The 22,725-nt window shown below is 40.6% G+C and overlaps 1 protein-coding gene across 1 annotated transcript in view; it reads right to left on the bottom strand.

The window, feature by feature from the left end:
- Window positions 1-22,725, bottom strand: part of kif18a (kinesin family member 18A) — a 106,719-nt gene that overhangs the window by 25,315 nt on the left and 58,679 nt on the right. Inside the window, exons 7-11 of the mRNA XM_078549544.1 lie at window positions 21,428-21,604; window positions 20,401-20,475; window positions 19,684-19,799; window positions 10,570-10,732; window positions 4,829-4,993 (exon numbers count right to left, since the gene is read on the bottom strand). Coding sequence (XP_078405670.1) covers window positions 4,829-4,993; window positions 10,570-10,732; window positions 19,684-19,799; window positions 20,401-20,475; window positions 21,428-21,604 — 696 coding nt within the window. The remainder of the gene's footprint in view (window positions 1-4,828; window positions 4,994-10,569; window positions 10,733-19,683; window positions 19,800-20,400; window positions 20,476-21,427; window positions 21,605-22,725) is intronic.

Raw genomic sequence — 22,725 nt, 5'->3', positions numbered from 1 at the left:
ACTGCACAAAGAGGTAGGAACACAGGTTATGGTTGACTAGAAAACACTTCAACAGGACTTTAAGAATCCCTGGTTGCTCATATACAAAAGTAAAAGCACTAAATACCCATATTTAACAAATACAGTCCAAAGCAAGTATTGATAGATTTTGCTAATTAAAAATAGCAGATTCAGAGATTTTTGTACACATGGGTAAAGGATATTAGCCATAAGTCATCTGCCAACAACTTGTAATGACATTCTTAATGTACTGCCTTTTGTTGAACACAGCTGTGGTGACCCAGGTGCTACCCATCTTATACATACTATTCTGTGACATGGGCTTGTTTGTTTATTGTTCCTGATTGTTTGCATCTTGATGTAATGGTCCATTTGTACCTAAAGTTATGAAGTCTGTTGCTTTTAGACAATCTTCAACCACTTGATAGCTCAATAAATCTTTTAACTAGCAATTTAAAAAAAATTTCCAGATACCAGAGAAGGCATCACTCACTCCCCTTGAAATAGCTTTTCTCAAGCAGATTCCTGTGCCAATTTTCTCATGTTGTATGGTCTAAGGTAAGACTTGGAAGTGTCCTCAGAGTTTCTGTTCTGCTGGTGATTCAGTGCTATTTCAGTACAACCGGGATCTATGTAGCACTCCTGAGATGTTACTACAGTGACCACCAAAAGTAGTGTCCTCCTGTCTCTGAGAATCAGTCCATTCATTCACTAAGATTTCTTGCAGGGGCTAACATTTTGGAATTATGGGTTTCTATGAGAATTTATTGGTCCTTAGACATTTTAATACTGACCAGTATTATTGCTTTTTCAAAAAAACATGCATATAATACAAGTTTTCTGAGGGCTCAGTAGATTATGCATTTTGTGATGTACTACAGAACCACAGAGTCTATAAATTGTGATCTCTGATCTATGCTGAGCTAACTGATCTCAGGTAGTCCAACAATGGGCTATTGCAGGCCAGAGAGAAGAAAATGAATTCAGGGATTCTGCTCCATGACTGCTTTTCAATGACTCCTTTTGGAAAATATTTGCATCTACATGTCAGCTGGGGGCATAATTGTGCATGCTGGTGATGCCCCTAGAGCCTACCAACACTTGCTGTCTAGGTTTGCATATGTTGAATGGTCGTTTAAGTAGCTGGAGAACATTTAACATATGGTGGGTGGGGAATAGAAATGCTACTTCAGAAAGACAAATTCTTGTTATTATGTAATATTTTGCTGGGTCTATTTGAAATGTTTCCAATACTGTATTTGCTTTGCCTATATTTTTTGGCAGAATTTGCAAATTTAAAAATTGTTGTTTTACAGGAGGAGTGTGTCTGCAGTTAATTAAACTTTATAAGTTTAGTAATTCGTTTAGGAATTTTAAAATTCAAATTAAATTTAAGTATTTACATAATCAAAGACTTGTTTTGCAGCTGTTTCTTTTCCCTCACAAGTGGAGCATGATATGGTTTTGTTGGCACACACAATAAAAGATGTTCAAGTAGTCACTTAAAAGCAGTACAAAATGGGTTGCAACAGAAAAGTCTGGATGGACAAGTGTTAGATCAAATTTCCCAGATGTATGTCTTACCTATTTACTATAAGCCTTACATCCTCGCATTCACTTTCTGCTCCTCCCAACGCCAGACTTCTTTTTACCAGCCACTATACCGCTGCTTACTGGAATTCTCTAACTCTTTCCCTCTGCTTTACCAACTCTCTCTTAACTTTCAAAGAACTCCCAAAAATCTCTCCTATTTGACCATGTTCTCAATCCATGCTTTATAATGAGAAAAAGCGGATATGGTGGACCCCAAACGTAGGGAATGGACAATAATGAAGAATTGCTCCAAAATGCCTCCACTGGCCATTCAAGTCAGTATTTGTAATTTCCATACTTGTTAGTTTAGATCAGTCCACACTCCCTGTGCCCCTCCAATAACCTCCTTTTATCTCCCAATTTGGTGACCTCTGCCTTTAGGGTACGTAGATCCACTTCAGCAGAATAATGCATTGTGCATTATTACATTGTATAAAACTTCTTATCCTTATGTCTTTCTGTGAACATGGGAACTTCACCAGTCTTCCTAACACTAGATGGTGTTGCTGCACCTCCAAACCGTGTCACCCAGGTGTGTTTCTCTTGGTGGCATGGCAGGCAAGTACTTTAATTTAAAATAAAACACTGGATTAATGTTAGTCACAAAAAGCCATTTTTTTCTGATTTTGGCAGGCCTCGGAAATCACCCATTTGCCTTCTTTGCCTGCCGGTAGGCCCTATTTCTTCTGATTTGATGGGCCACAGGTCATCCCTTTTCTCTAATCATGGTCTTGTCTGATTTCTTTCTTTGTTCACTCAAGAGCATTGCCAAGATGCCTCATCCTGCCATTGCTATCCAACTATTCACTTCCAGTTTTGGAAGGTCTCAAACCCTCTGGCTTCAGTGGAACTTGGGACATCCTGCTTCTTGTTCCATGGCTTCCTCTTCATCTTTTGTTTGCAGCACTTTTCCTACAGATATTGTGCCTGTCCCCATTTCTTAATTGGTAATTGTAGCCCTGTCATCTTCCTACTGATTTATTCACTGCTGAAACCAGCAATTTGTTCTTTAGAATACCTGTGTTGTAATTATAGTGCTTATATTCATGTGCTTCAAAGGAAACATTAAAGGCTTCAGGGGCAGCCTAAGGGGATGGGAAGACAGCTAAAGAGGCTTTGGGGGTGGAGGGGCTGGATGAGGCTGAAAATAGAGGGGGAAGATAAAGGAGCGAAATAAAAATTAGACAGTAGGATTCAATTTGAGAACAGGAGACTGCATCAGCCAAAAAGAGAAGAACAGAGGCCTAAAACAAAGGTGTTGGAAAGTCAGTGGTGTCGGTTGAAGAGGAAAATATCGGGGGGAGGGGGGGGGGCAGGGGCGGCACCCAAAGAGGGGCTAACAGGTGTTCATTCACAGCAACAACTTGTCTTTAACACAGTAAAACATCCCAAAGTGCTTCACAGGAGCATTATTAAACAAAATTGGACACCATACCACAAAGAACGCATTGGAATAGATGGCCAAACGCTCGAGGGACACACTTGAATTGGAAGCAGTTCAGAGAAGGTTCACTAGGCTGATTCCTGGGATGAGGCATTTGTCTTATGAAGAAAGGTTGAGCAGGTTTGGCCTATACTTATTGGAGTTTAGAAGAATGAGAGGTGACCTTATAGAAACATATAAAGATGCTGAGATGGTTTGACAGGGTAGTTGCTGAGAGAATATTTCTCCTCATGGGGGAATCTAGAACTAGGGGGCACAACTTCAAAAAAGGGGTCTCCATTTAAGTTAGAGGTGAGGAGGAATTTCTTCTCTCAGAGGTTCGTTAGTGTTTGGAATTCTCTTCCTCAGCAAGCAGCAGAGACTGGGTCACTGAATATATTCAAGGCTGAGTTAGATAGATTTTTGATTGGCAAGGGAGTCAAGGGTTATGGGGTACAGGTAGGAAAATGGAGTTCAGGCCACAATCAGATCAGCCATGATTGGCTTGAGGGGCCTAATGTTTTATCCCGCTCCTATTTCTTATGTTCAAAAAGATAAGATTTTAAGGAATGTCTTAAAGGCAGAAGAGAGGTCAAGGGATGGAAGGAATGGGGATGGAGTAAGGTGCTAGATGTGAAACAGATTGATGAAAATGCTGGTCAGTCAAGAGGTAGAAAGGGGTGGGGGTTAGTCAAAAGCTGTTATGAGGCATCATACAGCTTCAGGGATAGGGACTGAATCAGTGGGGATAAGGGGCTATGGCAGAACAAGAGTGTAAAGTGGAGGGGATGAGATGCAGAACTGTATATATGGGACAAAGGAATACGGCTATGTGGATGTAATGTTATGGACACGACATACTTGGAAGGGGAGCAGATGGTGATAACAGGAATTTCAACATTCCTGCCGCCCCTTGTTTAATCAGGTGTAACTAGGCTTTTAATGGCTATACGATTAGTAGCATTTGATGAACAACAAGACTGGCCCTGAAAAAACATATTTAAAAAAAAATCTTGGAGTGCTGTTACATGATAAATTAATAGATTTTAAAACATTTTTAAATAACAATTTTTAAAAATTCAAAAAAATTCTACCTTCTAAGTTCACTCCATGTGTATATGTCCTAATACTTAAATTGCTCAGTGTAAATTTTTTTTATAAAAGTGATCCTAGTTTAGATCTTTTAGTTTCCTAACTGGGTTGGGGGAGCGGAGGGGAATCTGTTAAAATAGTTTAATGAGACTGACTATGTGGGCAGCCTGATGACATCACTCCAAGTCTACGCTAGGAAATCTCCAGTAAAGAATGCTGCAATCAATTGTGGTACCCCTGCATGGCAATAGAGGTAAATTTCTCGCTGGAGAGATTGCAAGATCTCTCAGTGAGACTTACTTCATTGTCAGTGGTGAGAGCTCTTGCTTTGCCAATGATCACAAAATCTGGTCCACCGATTTTGTCCTTCACACTTCAGGTGCTTGGATGTCACACAAAAACAAGCACTAAAAGAAGTCAATCCACTGCAATCAACAGAGAAACTCCCTCCTCAGAAAATACCCTATAGCCTAGGAGTCAGAATGTTCCATCAGTTCTTGATCGTAGGAATTACGTTTCAATAAAAGGGAAAGAAAGTCCATTTGAACTTTAATTGATTTCAGAAATTGCTAATAGAAATTGACATGTAATTGGTTTCAAGCATGAACTATATCTTCTGGTCTGAAAGGAATACACATACAACATTGCATGTTATGTGCTATGATGGATCTTAATCTACAAAAAGAACCTCTTAAGGATTATCAATTATTTTAGTTCTACCTGAGGCATCTTTCCATCCTGGCCCAATAAACACATTTCATTCTCCACACGGTGCAGCCAGTTATTGTTTTCTTCGAGCATTTTCTCCATAGTTTCTGTCTTTTGTTGTATATGCTTGTGTTGTGTAATTAATGCTGCGAGCCTACGTTCATGCTTGCAAGATGCCTAAAGGTCAGATAGGTAAAGCACTAGGTTAATCAAATAGGTACAAAAGATTGATTTATTTCAAAAACAATAACCAGTACAGCAGCAATTCTGCAAATTTAATGGGCTGTAAACAAAAAATGTAAGACTTTAAAACAACACAAATACCACGCGAGGCTTTTTCCTTTTCCAGTTAGGATCATGTTCCATGATCACGTGAAAAAGTAGGTCTGACTCAGAATATCGGTGACCATGGTGTGATATTAATGCAGGTCAAGAGCACAGCGGGTTTTGGAACAAGTCCCATCTAACATGTTAAATAAAGGCAAAATACTGTGAACGCCTGTAGTTTGAAATATAAACAGAAAATGCTGAAAATACTCAGGTTAGGCAGCATTTGAGGAGAGGGAACCAGAGTGATTCTTTGCCAGAGCTTGAAAACATAACAGATATAACAAGTTTTAAGCAAGTACAGAGGCAGGGAGAAAGAACAAAAAGGATGGTCTGTGATAGGGTGGAAGGCAGGGGTGATTAAATGAACAGCAGATACCGGCGCCTATTGGCCAAGGAAATGGCAGCAGCGGTTATGATCTAAAAGTGTTGAACTCAACATTGAGTCTGGAAGGTTGTAAAGTGCCTAATCGAAAAATGAGATGCTGTTCCTCAATCTTCTATTCAGCTTCATTAGAATAGTGAAGGACGTCCCATGCAGGCACAGGAGATGCAACACCTACCCTTTCATCTCCTCCCTACTCCACCATCCAGGACCCCAAACATTCGTTCCAGTTGAAACAGTGATTTACTTCTACTTCTTTCAATTTAGTATACTGTATTTGCTGCTCAAGACTTAGTCTCCTCTTTATTGGGAAGACAAAATGCAGATTGGGTGATGGTTTTGCTGAACACCTCTGTTCAGACTGCAAGATCCACAATGACAGCAGTGATTGCGGCAGACAATCCAGTGTAAAGGAGCAAAGAGATGCAGACTGAAGGGGAGAAGTGGAAAAGCAACTCCCTGGTTCACAGACTCGTTCCTGGATGTGATGGTTGATGCGGTGAGGGCATGGAGAGAAGTCCTTTTCCCTGAGGACAGCAGGAAGAGAACAGCCATCCTCAAAAGCAGGCATGCTTGCAAGTCAAAGAGGCTGTCAGTAGCTGAAGTGCAGCGCTAAGGACCTGGGTCCAGTGCAGGAAAAGGCTCAATGACTTCATGAAGTCATAAGGTGAGTGTCCTGGAAACTGGTAGCTGGCAACCATCACTCTGTCACCTCCCTAGCATTTTCTTGCATAGCACCCCTCTGATCGACCTTGCTTTCTCTCTAGCTTCTTCCTCTATTCTCCATTTTAACAGGCATCACTCACCCAGGGGGTCATGATGTGTAGCTTTCAAAGCTGCAAACACACTCCTTTAGTTAAACATGCCTGGATGAGACAGTCATGGGTTTCTCTAACAGGCAGATCATTGACTGCAGGCACCAATGGTGCAACTGGGTGCTGCTCCTCCCAATTCTCTGAGGATGTCATGTGCTCACCATCTTTCTCTGGTTCAAGATTCAGTTCTTTATGCAGCGCCTTGCAGTGCACAGTAGACCATTATAATCCTGGAGACCCCTGTTGGGGCATATTGAAAGCCACCTTCAGTTCAGTCAAGGCAGTGGAACCTCATTGGCTTGCTCTATTGCCACCCTGGTGGTGAAAAGGTTCCAGTAGAACCTATCGTGCGCCTCTGAGGTAGGCTTTCTTGTTGGGGTCATCAGCCAATTCTTGAATGGGTATCCCTTGTCCCCTAGGAGTCAACTGTTGAGGCTGTCTGATGGAGAAAAGAACATTGGAATGGTGCTGAAGTGTGAAAGAGTTATGGCAGCTCCCTGGATACTTGGCGCACACTTGCATTATCCACTTGTGGTGGTCACATACCAACTTCACATTAAGGGAGTGGAAGCCCTACCTATTTACAAATATGCCAGACTGTGCTGGTGGCATCTTCATGCCACATGAATGCACACTGTGACCCCCCCTGGATCTGTGGAAATCCAGAGAGATGCAAATCTGACAGTCTCCGGATTTGGTCTCATTGATCTCAAAGGTAATATAATTGGAAGTTGTTGCAAACAAGGTATTAGTAATCTAGCTGAAGCAATTGTGGGCTGCAGATTGTGAGATCCTATTTATTTCAACAGCTGAGCCCTGGAAGGAATCCAGGCGTGTAGAATCTTAGGGCTGTGGTTACCTTAACAGCCACGGGCAATGGGCAGGCACTTGGAAGAAGGCCTTTCTCCATGTCTATGACCACCTGCCCAAGAACCTGACCTTTCTGAAGCACTGTTGCTCAGAGAGGTTGAGGAAGCTGACTCTTAGTCTAAAAACCTTGTGGTTGAGGTTAGCACCTCCTCTGAGGTGCAGCCCTATCTCCATCCCTTCTGTTCAGTATAGGGGGAGGCGATGGTGTAGTGGTATTGTCGCTGGGCTAGTAATCCAGAGACCCAGGGTAATGCTCTGGGGACCCGGGTTCGAATACTGCCACGGCAGATGGTGGAATGGTGTCCTGACTCCAAAGCTTGTTCACCGTCTACAAGGTGCAAGTCAGGAATGTGATGGAATACTCCCCACTTGCCTAGATGAGTGTAGCTTCTACAACACTGAAGAAGCTGGACACTGTCCAGGACAAAGCAGTCCACTTGATTGGCACCACATCCACAAACATTCACTCCCTCCACCACTGATGCATAGTAGCAGCAGTGTGTACCATCTACTGCAGGAATTCACCAAGGCTCCTTAGACAGCACCTTCCAAACCCATGACTACTACCAAATAGAAGGACAAGGGCAGCAGATAGATGGGAACACCATCACCTGGAAGTTCCCCTCCAAGTCAATCACCATCCTGACTTGGAAATATATCGCCATTCCTTCACTGATGCTGGATCAAAATCCTGGAACTCTGTTCCTAACAGCACTGTGGGTGTACCACCTTCTCAAGGGCAACTAGGAATGGGCAATAAATGCTGGCCCAGCCAGTGAAGTCTAAATCTATGGAGAAGGCAGTTGCTGCTGAAGTTGTTGTCCCTGTCATTGCTGAGCTGGAGTATATATCAGTTCCTCCCCGGAGGAATATGTACAAACCATGTTATTGGGAAGTCTCATACTCAATAAGATGATACGGCCCTTAGTGGGAACCATGGCACTTGATGAAGTTGCTGTTGCCTCAACAATATCAGTGAGTTTCAGCTGAAAGGACTGCTCCTATTAGCACAAGCCTTTCAGTGTGGCTGACCACAGACTTGCTGGTTTCACCCTTCATACTACTGATTTCAGGTGTGTTTCATTCCATGATGGGTTCTGTTGTACAAATGCCTTCCACAAACCGATGAGTCAAAGATACAGTATGAAACCTGTGTGCTGTTGGGAAATGATTCCATGGTTAAAAAAGCTCATAATTGCCTTTTAAAATCACAGTAATTGGTTTTCCTCTAGCCCCATGGCAGGGTTACACACTGTACTCAGATCCTGACCCGGGAAAGTTGGAAGAAGGTGGGCTAATGTTGGGATTCTGACAGGATGACAATTCCCAGAACCTTCTCACCCTGCATGCAACAGGTGCCGTCTACACCTGGCTGGGAAAATATTGTCTGTTAACTCTTTTTCTCTTTCCCCAGATGCTGCCTGTCCCACTGAATTTTTCCAACATTTCCTCTTTATATTCCACATTTTTATATAGCTGGCTAGCAATCTGGCTTTGGTACTACTGTAAAGTGAAAAATACCACACCCAGTTCCAGTGTGTGAATATTGAAGCAAAAACTTCCTCTACAATCTACTGGTGTTGAGATCATCTGTTCCTAAAGTGGCTTCCTCAGCTACACAAAGAAATCTTCCACTAGGGACGAGGAGGAAGGGAGAAGGATTTTGCATCTGCAAAAGCATGCTGTGCTCTGGTGTTCATTATTAAAGATCCAATTTGAGCTGCATTAGATGTGAGGGGAGTCCTTCCAGGGGGTTGTTCAATTTCAGCAATCTAGTGACATAACTACTTGTCCACTGTAACCATGCAATGTGCCATAATGGAACATTTGGGTTAGAGGTCAAATAGGTTTAATGTCCTTAACTCAAGAACATATGAAAATCAAAATAAGATTTGCATCTTATACATGATGCATGCAGTGGAAAGTATAAAAATAAACAGGGGCCCATGTCAAAACAAACAAAGCAGCTTTTACCTATTTTGCAAAACAGCTTTATGTTTAATGAATGCCCTTGACTCAATATAAAGGACTAAAATAGATACTACTATGTTACAATTGGATACTGCATGACTTGTATAGCTTGTGATACTTGCATTTAACCACATCAAAATTGAAATTTGTTTTTCAACATAATTGTACTGTTGTACAAATTAAAATGTAACTCATTTGTGCAGCACTTTGATTATAATAATCAAAGAGTAACTGTGGTCCATTTCGAAATCCCTCTCTGTTTCTTTCCTGAGTTAAGGGTGCAAACACTGTGCACATAGAATACATGCATATCCAAGGCATCCCAAAGCCCTTCAGAGCCAATGAAATACTTTGAATTGTAGTCACTTATGTGATGTAGGAAATGTGGCAGCTAATATGCACATAGAAACCTCCACAAACGTAATGTGATAACGACCAGATGATTGGTTTTTGTGATGTTGATTGAGGGATAAATATTGTCCAGGATCCTGCAGATAACTCCCCTGCTCTTCTTTGAAATAAGAGCCACAGGATCTTTTGTGTCCACTTGAGAGGGGAGACAGGGCCTTGCTTTAATGTCTCATCTGAAAGACTGAATCTCAGAAGGTACAGCATTCACTCAGTACTGCACTGGAGTGTCAGCCTAGATTATTGTGCTAATAAATCCTGGAATGGATCTTGAATCCCCAATCTTCTGACTCAGAGGCAAGAGTGCTACCAACAGAGCCACAGCGGACACCAATAGAAGGATGTGTTTCAGTTAATATCACCAACTTTTAAAAAGAAAATTACTTAGAGTAACTATCCATATGATGCTTTTCCAGTGTATTGAGAAGAAAAAGAAACTGATGCCAGTTCTCAAGTTACAAGATACAATTGTTGGGGAAACATAGTTAAGAAGCCAAAATGGAAGTGTAAGTTTTTGGGGCCAGGCCAGGCTAATTTTCCCACCGGTGTGGGCACAATGGGCCGAATGGCCTCCTTCTGTGCTGTAAACGTCCATCAGTGGGTAAGCTCATTCATTTTCTTGTAAATTTTTGATGTCACAGAACTGTTGCAAATCTGACTTCCTGCCACATTTTTAAATCTCAACGAGAATCCAAGGTGTTTGCCGAAAAGATTTTCGGAAAATATATGTATTGATTCCATTGCCTCCTCATTACTTAATTGCTTGCCGATGACTTTTGATGATTGTTCATTTCCCTACACCTTTAGTTTGCAAAAATCATTGCTAGAAATAAGTTCTAGAGGAATGAAAGCTGAATGGTGACCAGTTGTATAGGAGGAAAAGAGAATTTGATCCTTTGAAGAGAAAATGGTATAATATTCCAGGGTAGAGCATTTATGTAATATTCATAGAAAGGTTCATTACCAAACAATTTTACCTTTTCTGTTATAGGCTCATGGGAAAACAGTTTGGCATGTTGCTGGTACCGTTGATAATAATATATTTTTAGTTCCATCTCTTTCAGTCTCAGTTCTAAATCTAAGCAGGTAATCCTGATTTTCTGTCGATTGCTGAAGATATTTTCAAGGACTCGTTCAAATCTGGAAAAGAAAAGGAATATGATCAAGTACAACAATATCCTGCCATTTGTTTCTTATTACTTTTAAATCCTAAGTAAAGCAAAAACTTAAGAATAAATTACTTGCAGAATTCAGCTAAAGTATTGTTTTAGAAAGAACAAATTTCATGTATTATGTCCACTGATGCCCATTTTCAGAATTTGTCTGGAATATTCCTACAAGTCTCTTACAAGTTACATAACCTAAAAAAACTATTTTATTTCAGTTTGTGTCTTAATGCTCCATCTCAAAATAGGCCATAACAGCAAAACACATGGGGAGTCAAGATGTAGTGTAGTTTTCAGATGGAACAAAGGGATAATTAGACCAGGGCACACAGAGGTAATTCAGTATTAATTCTGCAGTCACACATTCTGTCCTTTTTAAATTTTATATAAATTCTTATTTCTACATTTGTAATAGAAACTTGTCACATCGTGATTACAACCTTCTGCTATCGGTAGTGCTGCTCCACTTCCACTGGGGGGACATAACATTCATAGGCAATTTCCATTCTAAACATAGATGTGAAATTTATAATGGCAAAGTGTTCAGAGTGCTATCCTTTTTGGATGTCTCGCCTGGCACTGTTGTCTTAGGAAAGCAAACTCTTTAAGGGTACAGAGATTACTAAACCAGACAGGAGATGAGCAGGTCTTTCTTGATGAAATCTACTCTCCAAGAATTTTGACAAAACTAAAGAGTTTCATGAAACATGAAGAATTACCCCTTGTTTCAGTATTATTGCTGGTTGTGTTCTGGGAAAAGGCTTTAATTACTCAGATGAAGGACAAATCAGTTCCTGAACTCATTTGTGCCCTTCTCTATAAGAACTTTTAACAGGAGTTTGATGAACGGAGTAGGATATGCATTCATGGTGGGCTCACTGACTGATTATTTAAATGCATTGGAATAGTTTTTTAATGCATATTTAATTAAAGTTAGATTTCTGTGATAGGATAACTTTCTTTTATTGTTATTATCCATTTATGTATAAATTTTTTTAACAAATGATTAATGTTATCCAAAATAAATTTCCGTATGTGAAACTGAATTGAATTGACAGGAAGTTTGCACAGATTTCAGTAATAACAAGAGTGTATGACCAACTTTCCTTCAAAAACAAATAATTATTATACTTGTCAATAGGTTATGTCCTTTATGAAAGATGTCCATCCACAAAGACTGAATATTTTGTCCTTCAAATTTAGACTGCATAGGTGATCAAACACAAATATTTCATGCTACAGTGATTGAAATGATTCATTTGTTTCAAGAAGCTGCATGACATGAAAGACCAAATGTTCAGGCTCATGAGAAATTTACAGCATTACTATATTAAATTCAGACACTCACTTCTTCACAAAGTTATCTAACACCTTTGTTGCACTATGAAGAAGGGAAAATCTTGTGGCTTCCATGTCGTATACATTGTAAAGAGACTGAATAACACAAGGAACAAGAGTTATTCATGTTTGTGTTTGTATTCAATCCAATTAAAAGACTATGGGCAGGATTTTACACGTCGGCAAGCGGGGGCGGGGCCCGCTCGCCGACACGCGGTGACGTCAGGCGGAACTCCCGACGTCACCGTGCCCCATTTAAATTTTCCAGTAGGCAGGGGCGCAGCGAAATCAGCTGCGTGTCCGCCAACCTGTCAATGGCCAATTGAGGCCATTAAGTCAATTAAGTAATTAAAGGACCTGCCCGTCCAACCTTAAGGTTGGCGGGCAGGCCAAGAGCCCCAGCACGAATTAGAAAAAGCATGAAACCTCATCCACGGGCGGGATGAGGTTTCATGTAGGTTTTTAAAAATTTTAATAAAGTTTTTGTAAAAATTATGGACATGTCCCAACTCATGTGACAGTGTCACATGAGGGGACATGTTAGGGAAATTTTATTTTTCTATTTTTAGCTTTTTTACATTTAGAGCTGATCTCCTGGAGGCTGCACTTAGCCTCAGGGAGATGAGTGTGCTCTTTCGTGCGCATGCGCAAAAGAGTGCACTCTCGATTTTGCGCTTCTGTGCGGATGTTACGCTGGGCGGGCCTTAATTGGCCTGCCCAAGTAAAATGGCACCGCGCCCTGGGGGCGCCGATCGGATGCGCGCCTGTGCACGTCTGCCCTTCAACTTCGCCCCTGATGGGGGGAAAATCCTGCTCTATGAAAACCAACTTCTTGAGTAGTGCTGAAAAAAGAGACACGTTGAATCTTTTCGTCTTGCCCTCATCAGGACACTTTGCAAGAATACCAATATAAGGGGAAAACAATAATTTGTACTGTATGTGAAGAGAGTGCTGATTGGTTGGCAAGTGGCATTGCAATGATGAATGCACCAATGATGGTGACTGACACTTAATTACCTGTTGCAGACAATGGCTGGCACATGCTATTTGGTACGGTCCGCCAATCTTTGGCACTGAAATTCATATACCACATTACTCATTTGTGTGATAGGCATAACATCTTTTTGGCTTGATGGCAGCATCCTGTTAGTGGCAAATACCACACGTGTTGCTACTGCATAGTAGCAGCATGAAACAGCTCGCTTCACCTGTTGCCCAGATTTTTGAGATACTTTGCCCTTCCAGTGCAATCTGAGGTAGACCGGGCTCTTTTCAGGGCCGAAAGTGACGGCCTTAGGCCCATTCATGAGTTTGTGTGATATATGACGTGAAATGATCTAATCAGGGTAGCCATTATCCTACAGGATGCCTTTGATGCGCCCCCATTTAGCATCAAGCTTACAAGGTGAACAAATGGCTTGGGCCCTATTTACAAGGTTGCCAATAAGACCAATCTTATAGCGTGTGGAACTGTAAGAATCCCAACTCATATTCCATGATTAGATGCTAATATTCCACATTTGCTAAATAATTCTCAATATGCTAAGAATTACACTGACAACCAATTTAAGATTGTCAGTCCGGCTCGCAATGTGGCGCATTTGTGTATACTGGAAGCTACATATATTAATACACAGGGCCCCGTTCTTTGCAGACAGAAAGAACATGTACATACATTGCACCTGTTTCAGCTAAACAAAATAAGTGACAGCCATTTGCTGACTCATTCCTCAGGGCAATGCCTTGGCCAGTCAGGGTCAAACTGCCTGGTTTAAATTTCGAACAATGCTTGGCAGTTAACTGTCAATCACCATCAGTGGTGCATCTCCATGGCAATGCCTCTACCAATCAGAGTTCACTTGCCAACCAATCAGCACTCTCTTCACGTATAGTATAAATTGTTGTTTTCCCCTTATATTGTTATTCTTGCGAAGTGTCCTGATGAGCGTAAGACAAAAAGCTTTGACATGTCTCTTTTTCAGCAATATTCACGTTCTGAACCACCAATTGACAACCAACTTCATGTCAATTTTACTAGGAAAACCATCAAAATGTGAACATATTTTAACTTACTCTGATGTTAGATACAGAAAATAGCACCAACTGTTTTAAAAAGTTAGAGACGTGACTATACTCTGTAATCTTACTCTGACGTACATGGTTTGTTGTTGACTCTTAAAATATTGATACACAGAGACATTTACATCTCTCAGAATGACTGTGTATTCCAACGACTGATGTAAGAGACTGCTGAGAAGACCTATTAATACTTCAGATTTTCTACTGCTGCTGCCAAGCTATAACAATTTTTTTTTCAGTTGAGGGGCTTTTTGTTTACTAGCAGCAAATTACCATAATTTTTATAGGCAAACATTTAAATAATTTATAATGTTTTAAACAATTCCATATCAATCTATTTATTACTCACCAACAAAAAGGTGTTTTCTTTTCCCCTAATACTTTTTGCCACTATATATCAGTTATTGAAATTCACACAGCTAATTTTATTGCACAATACGAGTAAGACCATTTTGACAAATTATAAAATTGTGCTTTGCTGCCACAATGTCAGAGCTCTTGCAGCTCATATTTTGACATGCAATCTAGAGCAGTTTTAAATAAGATGTTATGTATACTTACAGTGAACCTGGAGATCTAAAAATATTCGTTAGACATTACGTGTTTATTAAAATTACATGAAAAGACTTATGAGCCAAACTGACCATATGATAAGTTATAATGTAGTTGTGGTGTTTATCTATTCAGCCGATTATCTATTCTTTGTTGCTTATCATCATAAATCATTGTTCTTAAAAAATAATTGAAAGTTATTGAAAAACCTTTTGACTGTGTGAATGTTTGTCCGTAAAATGTAGCTATTGTTGATTAGGTTTCAATCACAAAGTCAGGATTGGGGATGTTCCTTGATGATTGCAGTGTTCTGCTCCATTCGCAGTTCCTTAGATATTGAAGCAGTCCATGTCGCATGCAACCTGACTAGGACAACATCCAGGTTTGAACTGAAAAGTGTCAAGACTAGTGCCACAAGTTCCAGGAAATGACCATCTCCAAAAGAAGTCTAACCACCCCCCCACCTTGACTTTCAACAACAATTGAATTTATATGGCACCTCTAAGGTAATAAAACGTCTCAAGGCAATGGCATTACCATCACCGAATCTCCCATCATCAAAATTCTGGGGTCACCACTGATACAATTAGATTAACCACATAAATGCCATGGCTACTAGAGCTGGTCAGAGGCTGGATATTTTGAGGCATGGCTCACCTCCTGACTCCCCAAAGCCATCACCACTTACAAAGGCACAATTCACCAATCCTTCTTGATAGCACTTTCCAAACCTGCAACCTCTATCACCTAGAAACCTAGAAAAACAAGGGCGTTGGACACTTAGGAACACCAGCACCTGGCATACTCCCCTTCAAGCCGTAAACAGCCCTGTCTTGGAGCTACAATCATGTCTTGGAGCTACATTGTGTTCCTTCACTGCCGCTGGGTCAAAATCCTGGAACTCCCTTCCTAACAGCACTGTAGGTGTACCTACACCAGATGGACTGCAGTGTTCAAGAAGGTGACTCACCACCATCTTCTCAAGAGCAATTAAGATGGGCAATAAATGCTGCCAGCAATGCCAAAAACCCATGAAAAAATATAAATTAAAGCAAGAGTCTGATAAAGTACTTTCAATTTGCCTAAATGGGTGCAGCTGCAACCATCAAAGACCAAGCACTCTCCTTGACCAGCAACTCATCCATCACCGTAAACTTTGATTCCCTCCACGATTGGCATACTGTGGTTGTAGTGTCTACTGGATGCATTACAGGAGCTCTATCAAGCTTCTATGATAGGGCCTCCTAATCCGCGATCTCCAACATCAAGAACGACAAAAACAGCTGGCTCATGGAACATCAGACTCTAAGTTCTCCCAAGTCATACACCACCCCAACTTGCGACATATATTGTTCTTTGCCGCTGGGTTAAAATCCTGAACTCCCTGACTAAGAGCAATTTGGAAGCACCTCTGTCACATGGAGCGACGTGCTTCAAAGCTTAAAACAACCTTCTCAAGGCAGACTAAGGATGGGCAATAAATTCTGGTTTTGCCAGCAAAACCCATATACAGAGAATGAATAATTAAAAAACACATTCAGGTTTAAACATCATTGTCCTATTATCAGTCAGGTTCTGGGATCAGGAATCAAATCATACCCCAGCATGTAATCAGGGAACAATCAGATCTCGGAACCATCGAATTCCTAATTTCTTCAGTCATAAAAAACACACCTGGTCAAAAAATAAATAGTTCTATGGCCCATAGTTGCTTCATGATTATTCCTTCACTGCCATCCTTTGCCAATGCAAGGCCAGGTGAAGCCTGCTGGACCTCACTGACGGCCTTAAATCTGTTAACACTCTCCCCAACTGTAATCCAAAACCCTACATAGATCACTGGGAAAGACGGAAAAGAGCGGCTCATAAAAGGAGGAAAAAGAAAACCGTATTACTTTTTGGGGGTGTATTTTACGAGGGGCGAGGGTGCATTCATCACCCCCTTAGTCAAAAGGTCGGTTGGCACCTCGCCGACATTAAAATGGGCTGCCCCGCTGCGATAATACACAGTGGGTGGCCATAACAAAGTGAGAGTGGGACCTCCACCCCTCAAACATAGGAAGTCACGCCCTCGAGAGCTGCCGGTTAATCTGAGTAGTCCGAGCAACATCAGAATACAGTAGTGACTGCTGCTGGGACTACAAGGAGCCCCGAAAAGAAAGAAGATGAATATCGGACTTCAAAGTAAGTCCAGGACTTTTCGTCAGGGAGGGAACTGGGACTCTAGCTGGGTGGGGGGGGAAGAGAGGTTAGTCGAAATGGGAGGCATGGGGGTTGAAGGGTTTTAAAGGCTGGTGGGAATACTACTGATGGACACAGAGGACCCCACCTTCCTGCCTTTTAGCCTGCGCTGTTAAAGTTGCAGGCTGGCCACCATCTTTCTGACTTCCCCATCTAACAAATTATGTAACGGGGGGTGCAATGAGGTCCTTAAGTGGCCTTTAATTGGCAACGTAAGGGCCTCAATAGGCCTAAGGGCAGGGGGCTGCCTGACACTTTACCCATCTCCTGTGATACAGGAGACAGCTTAGGGGTGGGAGGGAAGGGGTGGGTTGGCCACCCGCTTTATTTTACATGTGCTCCACCCCCATCACCTTCAAATACACAGGCAGTGGTCTCTAAAATTCACCCCTTTATTTCAGATGACTTTTGCTGACCTCATCAATATTGATGTGCGAAAGAAAGGGAAGTAACCTGCATTTATATAATGTCTTTCATTAGTTCAGGACACTCCAAATGCTTTACAACTTGTGATGAATATCTAGTTTATGGTTCATGTTAATATTTTAGAGGTAATGTTTAGTTCTGGGAAGATTAAAGTTTAACAGTAGAAAACATGATAAATGCAACTAAAGCAGCTTGGAGTCTATTACACTTAAAAGGTTGGGGCCATGTTGACTTAAGGAATTAACGGCTACAAAGGTAAGATTTTAAACAGCAGATGGGCTTACTTAGCTGGAAACGTGAAGTCTACACTGCTTGCAAAGAAGTGCAGTCAAGAGAGATATTTTGTTTTGGGAATTAGAGCTAAGTTAGTTTAAAGCGTTCAGTAAACTCTGAAAAGCTATGCCGTCATAGATATAGGTAGAGATTAAGGAGGTTCACTGGATTCAATTCGGTGAGTGTTCTGCAGCAGGGGAAGAGACTACACCGAAAAGATGCTGCTGTTAGCAGGCTCTAGGCAGTTGGGGCTCAGAATAGCCCTGGGAGGCGTACAGTGCCATTAGGGCTCAGAGGTCCTGGGGAGTTGAAAAGGTGGTGGAAGGTTGCTAGTTCCATGTTGGAGAGAGTTAGAGGGGGCTCAGGAGAAGCTCTGGGAGTCAAATACAGTTCGGTGTATCCAGGAGACTGGAGTTCAGAGAAATACAGGGGAAGGGGCAGTGCCAGCTTGGTGAAGCTCGTGGTCTGCGAAAGAGCTGGAATTGTACCGGTAATTAGAGGTGGGACTGCAGCTTTGTGAATCTCGTGGAACTCAGTCTCAGGAGAAATGATTAAGATTGAGGCAGTCCGAGTCGGACTGACTTTTGAGGGAATTCAGAGGCTAGATCTTTGAAAGTGAAGAGTTGAAATTCCTCCTGAGGGAGGCAGAGTTAATCGGATTTTGTGACTCAAAGAGGTCACTGATGTCTGGGTGGGTTGCTGAAAAAGCCATGGGAGTTGTCCTGGTTGCACCTGCCATTTAATGTGCAGTGTTGTGTGTTTAACCACAGTTTACCTGTCAATTCATGAATACCACGTTAATTCTGAATGTTAGAGTATAAAGCTGGATATTGTAGATTGTTTTATTGTGCTGACTTTGTATGTAACTTTAAACAAATAGTTACTGGTCCCTAATCCAATTGTAACAACTAATGAGGCACTCTGCGGTGCGGTCAATGTTGTAATGTAGGAAACGCAGAGGCAATTTGTACACAGCAAGGTCCCACAAACAGAAATGAGATAATGACCAGATAATTTTTTTTAGCGATGTTGTTTGAGGACTAAATATTGGGAAGGAAACTTGGGAAAACTCCCTTGCACTTCTTCAAAATAGTACTATGGGATCTTTTTATGACCACTTGAGAGGGAAGACTGTTTAAAAACAGCAGTGTGAGTCCTGTAGGGTTAAAAGTCATCATGGCCCTGGGGGAAAATAAAGGTTTCCTACTTATCTTATGGACCTCTTTCCATCGCTGCTAAGTCCCTGCAAGGCTTCTGTGGGGAGCTTGACATAATAGCGACCACCGGTTCCTGCATCACCTTTGTGGTATTACAGGGTTACACTCACTTTAGTATGCAGATCTTGCATTCTCTCCTGGAGTAAACTCTGGAAGGCTCAGGGTAACGTAAAGGGATGGAGACTGGCTTCATCTTTGTTCTAGGAAATAGGCATTCCTATGTGGCAATAGTCCCTACAATTAACTTTTAATTAACAAAAGACTATAACTTATTAATGACCTGGGAGAGATGAAATGCATGTTGTTCTCTGATAGCAGGCATAGCACCCTATGGTATATCAATCCTTGGTTGTCTTACATTGTTTCATCACCTATTCTTAACATAGTTAAAATCTAATTGAACACATATCTGCTAAACTTTCACTTAAATATAAACAAGATAACTTTGGAAACACATCAAAGAGAAGTATTAACATAATAAGATCAAACAAATTTTCACAGTAGAAAGAGACGTGCCCATTATTATTTTAACGTTGAATTTGATATCTAAACAAACTCTGAAGCCATAGAGTTTAACTGTTACAGCTGCATAAGGACAAAAGGACTGAAGACAAAAAGGGCATGGAGAAGAAGCCCATCAATCAATAATTAAATGCCTTAGAGCAACATAAACTATGTATTACATCTGCAAAGTAAACAACATTCCAAAATTCTGCATGAAGACGAGTGAAAAAGCATCTTCTCAAAAAATTGTGTGCCTTTGATTTTGAAACAAAAAAATATTTGTTTGTGCATTTACCTTTTTATTTCAGTTTCCTTTGGATTTGAACCAACTATAACATTTCGTCCATGGTTATTACGAACCAACAATTTTTCACTCTCATAAGCTTTCAATTTCTCTTTGAGCTCTGTAATCTGTGAAACAGATAGGCATAAAGGTCTGAGCCAAGCTCTTGAATTAAACCATTATTTTAAATACGTGCTGTTCACATTTTTTGTTGCCTTCGGACGTGACTTCTCTAAAACCCTCCTCGCTGGCCTCCAGCCTACACAAATTTCAACCTATCTAAAATTCCACTGTCTACATCTTGTTCTACACCTTATTGCCCCATCATTGCTAACCTCCTAATGGTTCCCTCGCCTTCAGGAAATGAAAGTAAATCTTATGCCCTTGATTCTTAGCCACCTGTAGTATGGTTTTCAACCATCTCAGACCTACCCTTCCAATAATCCCTTTGCCTTCTCTCCCTGCCTTTAGAAACCTTGCAAAAATCTAATTTTTGAATGTGCTTTTGGCCAACTCTTAACTTTACCATGTAGCACTCTTAATGTAATAAAATTTCAATGGATTTTACAAAAAAAGACACAGACTAGGAGAGTTAACAAAGATGACTGAAAGCATGGTCATATAAGCAAGTTTTGAGGTAGAATAAAAATATATTTTATATTCTGGACAGTCTGTTTTACTCTCTTTACGGATAAATGTCTCTGGTACTTTTATATAGTGACGATTTACCTCTTTCCTTTGCTCCTCACAAATCTTTGCATATTTACCCACGTGATTATTCAGATTCAAGACATTGCTTTTTATCTGCAGAAATGGAAAGAAAGTAGAGTAATTATAATAAAGCATAAATTAGAACAAAGTTATGCCAAGTAAAATAATACCAAACATAAAAGTCTGTATCAAGATTAATTTCATATTTTATAAATGCTATTGCTGGTAGTAGGGTCTGCAGAGATGCGGAGAGAGAACTGTCCTGGAATCTGAGAACATTCTGCTTAACTTTACATTCCTATTCCATGCAAAGAAGTAGGTCAGTAGATTGTAGAGTAGATTGCAATACACTTACAGCAATACGCAAAGCAAATAGCTGCAGTTCATGCACTGGGCAGGCTTTAGCTAAATTACATTAAAGTCTATGATGCATTAAAAAGCTAAATGTAATTAGATATATTTGTATTTAAACTGGTAAAACACACAGCATAACGCATACACATTTTGAATTAAACGCTCTGACATTCTGAAAGATCAGAATAGCAACAATAAAGTGCAAAGAAAATATCTGCCAGGTTGATATGTTTGGAGCTATCATATATTAAAAATGTTATCATTGCGCACACCTTCCAACCCCTCTGATAATTTTTCTGGGCCATATTTGTAATGTGAACCACCATTGTAACTTTTCACACTCTAATTAAACCCTCCTGCCAGTGGTGGCACTATAACACCTCAGTTTTGTATTTTGCAGCTCCTCAACCATCTACAACAAAGAAATTCCAATGCTCCAGCCCTACTTCCTTGCTATTCAAAACTGTCCTAAATTTTATTACAACAAAAAACCAGTAGTATTAAATAAAAATAATAACAAGCCCAACTTTAAAACAGGACTGAATTACATCTGTGCCTTGGTCCAGGTACCTCCTTTCCTGTAATGCTGCTTCACATAAAGAATATATTTGCCTTGAGATTTGCATATGCCGTGCTATGGGAGATCAATTAGTAAATATTGTACATAAACACACTCACGCACAAAACTTACTGAAGATTTGATGTCTTTTGCTCTATTGGCATACTTTAGAGTATTATATGTGTCATCGTAAGATAAAGAAGATGGGCTGATAGCAGCAATCATTATTGTCTGGCAATTTCCTCCCAGAGAATCCTTCAATAGCCTTGTTAACTTACTGTTCCTGTAGGGAATATGTTGGTTTTTCCTCTGGAAAAAAAAAAGAACCAGTAAAGTTACTTAGCAACAATTCCCAGTAATATTAAGCATAGCCTTTTGCTGAAAAGACAGATCTCATTCAATATGAAAATATTCAATGTTAAACCTGTCAATAGTTATATGATGTTTCTTGAACACTACAGCACCTAATGAAATTAAAATTTTACAAGTGTCTGAAGCAAAAGTCTGGAGCAACAAGCACTACCTGGAGAGTGTGTGCCCATACTTGGGGGCTTAAAAGCACATTCCAATTCTAAGTACAAAGTTGGAGAGGAATTGATTGTTTTTTTGTCTCTGACAACTCGTGTTCAACAGGCAGTGATAATTGTTACTAATTTGATGTGCTGGAACTTCAACTTGGCAAGTTTATAGAGATTATATTTCAGTGGGAATTGTCAAGACAGGTTAAAGCAGGGCAGCTGATAGCATTCTTGCCTCTAAATCATAGGTTGTGTGCTCAAGACGTCTCCGGGACTTAGACATGTGATGTAGGCTACCATGTCATGTAATATCGAGAAAATGCTTTAGAATGAGATGTTACACAGAGGCTATTGTCTGGCTATTTAGGCGAATGCAAAAGATCATGAGACATTATTTGATGAGAAGCAGGTGACTCTCCCAGTACCCTGGCTAACATTCTTGCAGTTTACTAACGTTAGATATAAAATACAAATACACATAACAGTGATAACAATGTAAAAGTAATTCATTAAATTCATGAGAGTTGTTTAGGGATATTATACACACACACACAGACACATTATGTTCCACATAATGTGGTTGATGGTCCTCATAAATGGCCTAGAGATCTGTTCAGCTGAAAAAAAACAGCGTTGACGTTCAGAAGTAAGACAAACTCTGACAGACCCATCAGTCATTGCATCATACAAGATTTGAGGAATCTCAGCCCACTCGAGTTTGAAAAATCTTGCTCAATAACATCTCAGAACTAGTGCCCAAGCTGGGAAAAACGTACCACAAAATGGTTAACCAACAACCTGACACAGGTGTACTCACACAACCATATTCATCAGTCAGCATCACAGACACCACCATCATTCTTCAATGTGTCCAATCACACTGACAAGACAGATGCACCGAGGCATGGGAGT

Source organism: Cetorhinus maximus, chromosome 9 (assembly GCF_964194155.1).
Source record: "Cetorhinus maximus chromosome 9, sCetMax3.hap1.1, whole genome shotgun sequence".
NCBI classification, from domain to species: Eukaryota; Metazoa; Chordata; class Chondrichthyes; order Lamniformes; family Cetorhinidae; genus Cetorhinus; species Cetorhinus maximus.
The sequence above is the reverse complement of the archived record's forward strand: the minus strand, read 5'-3'. Positions and strand labels throughout refer to the sequence as shown.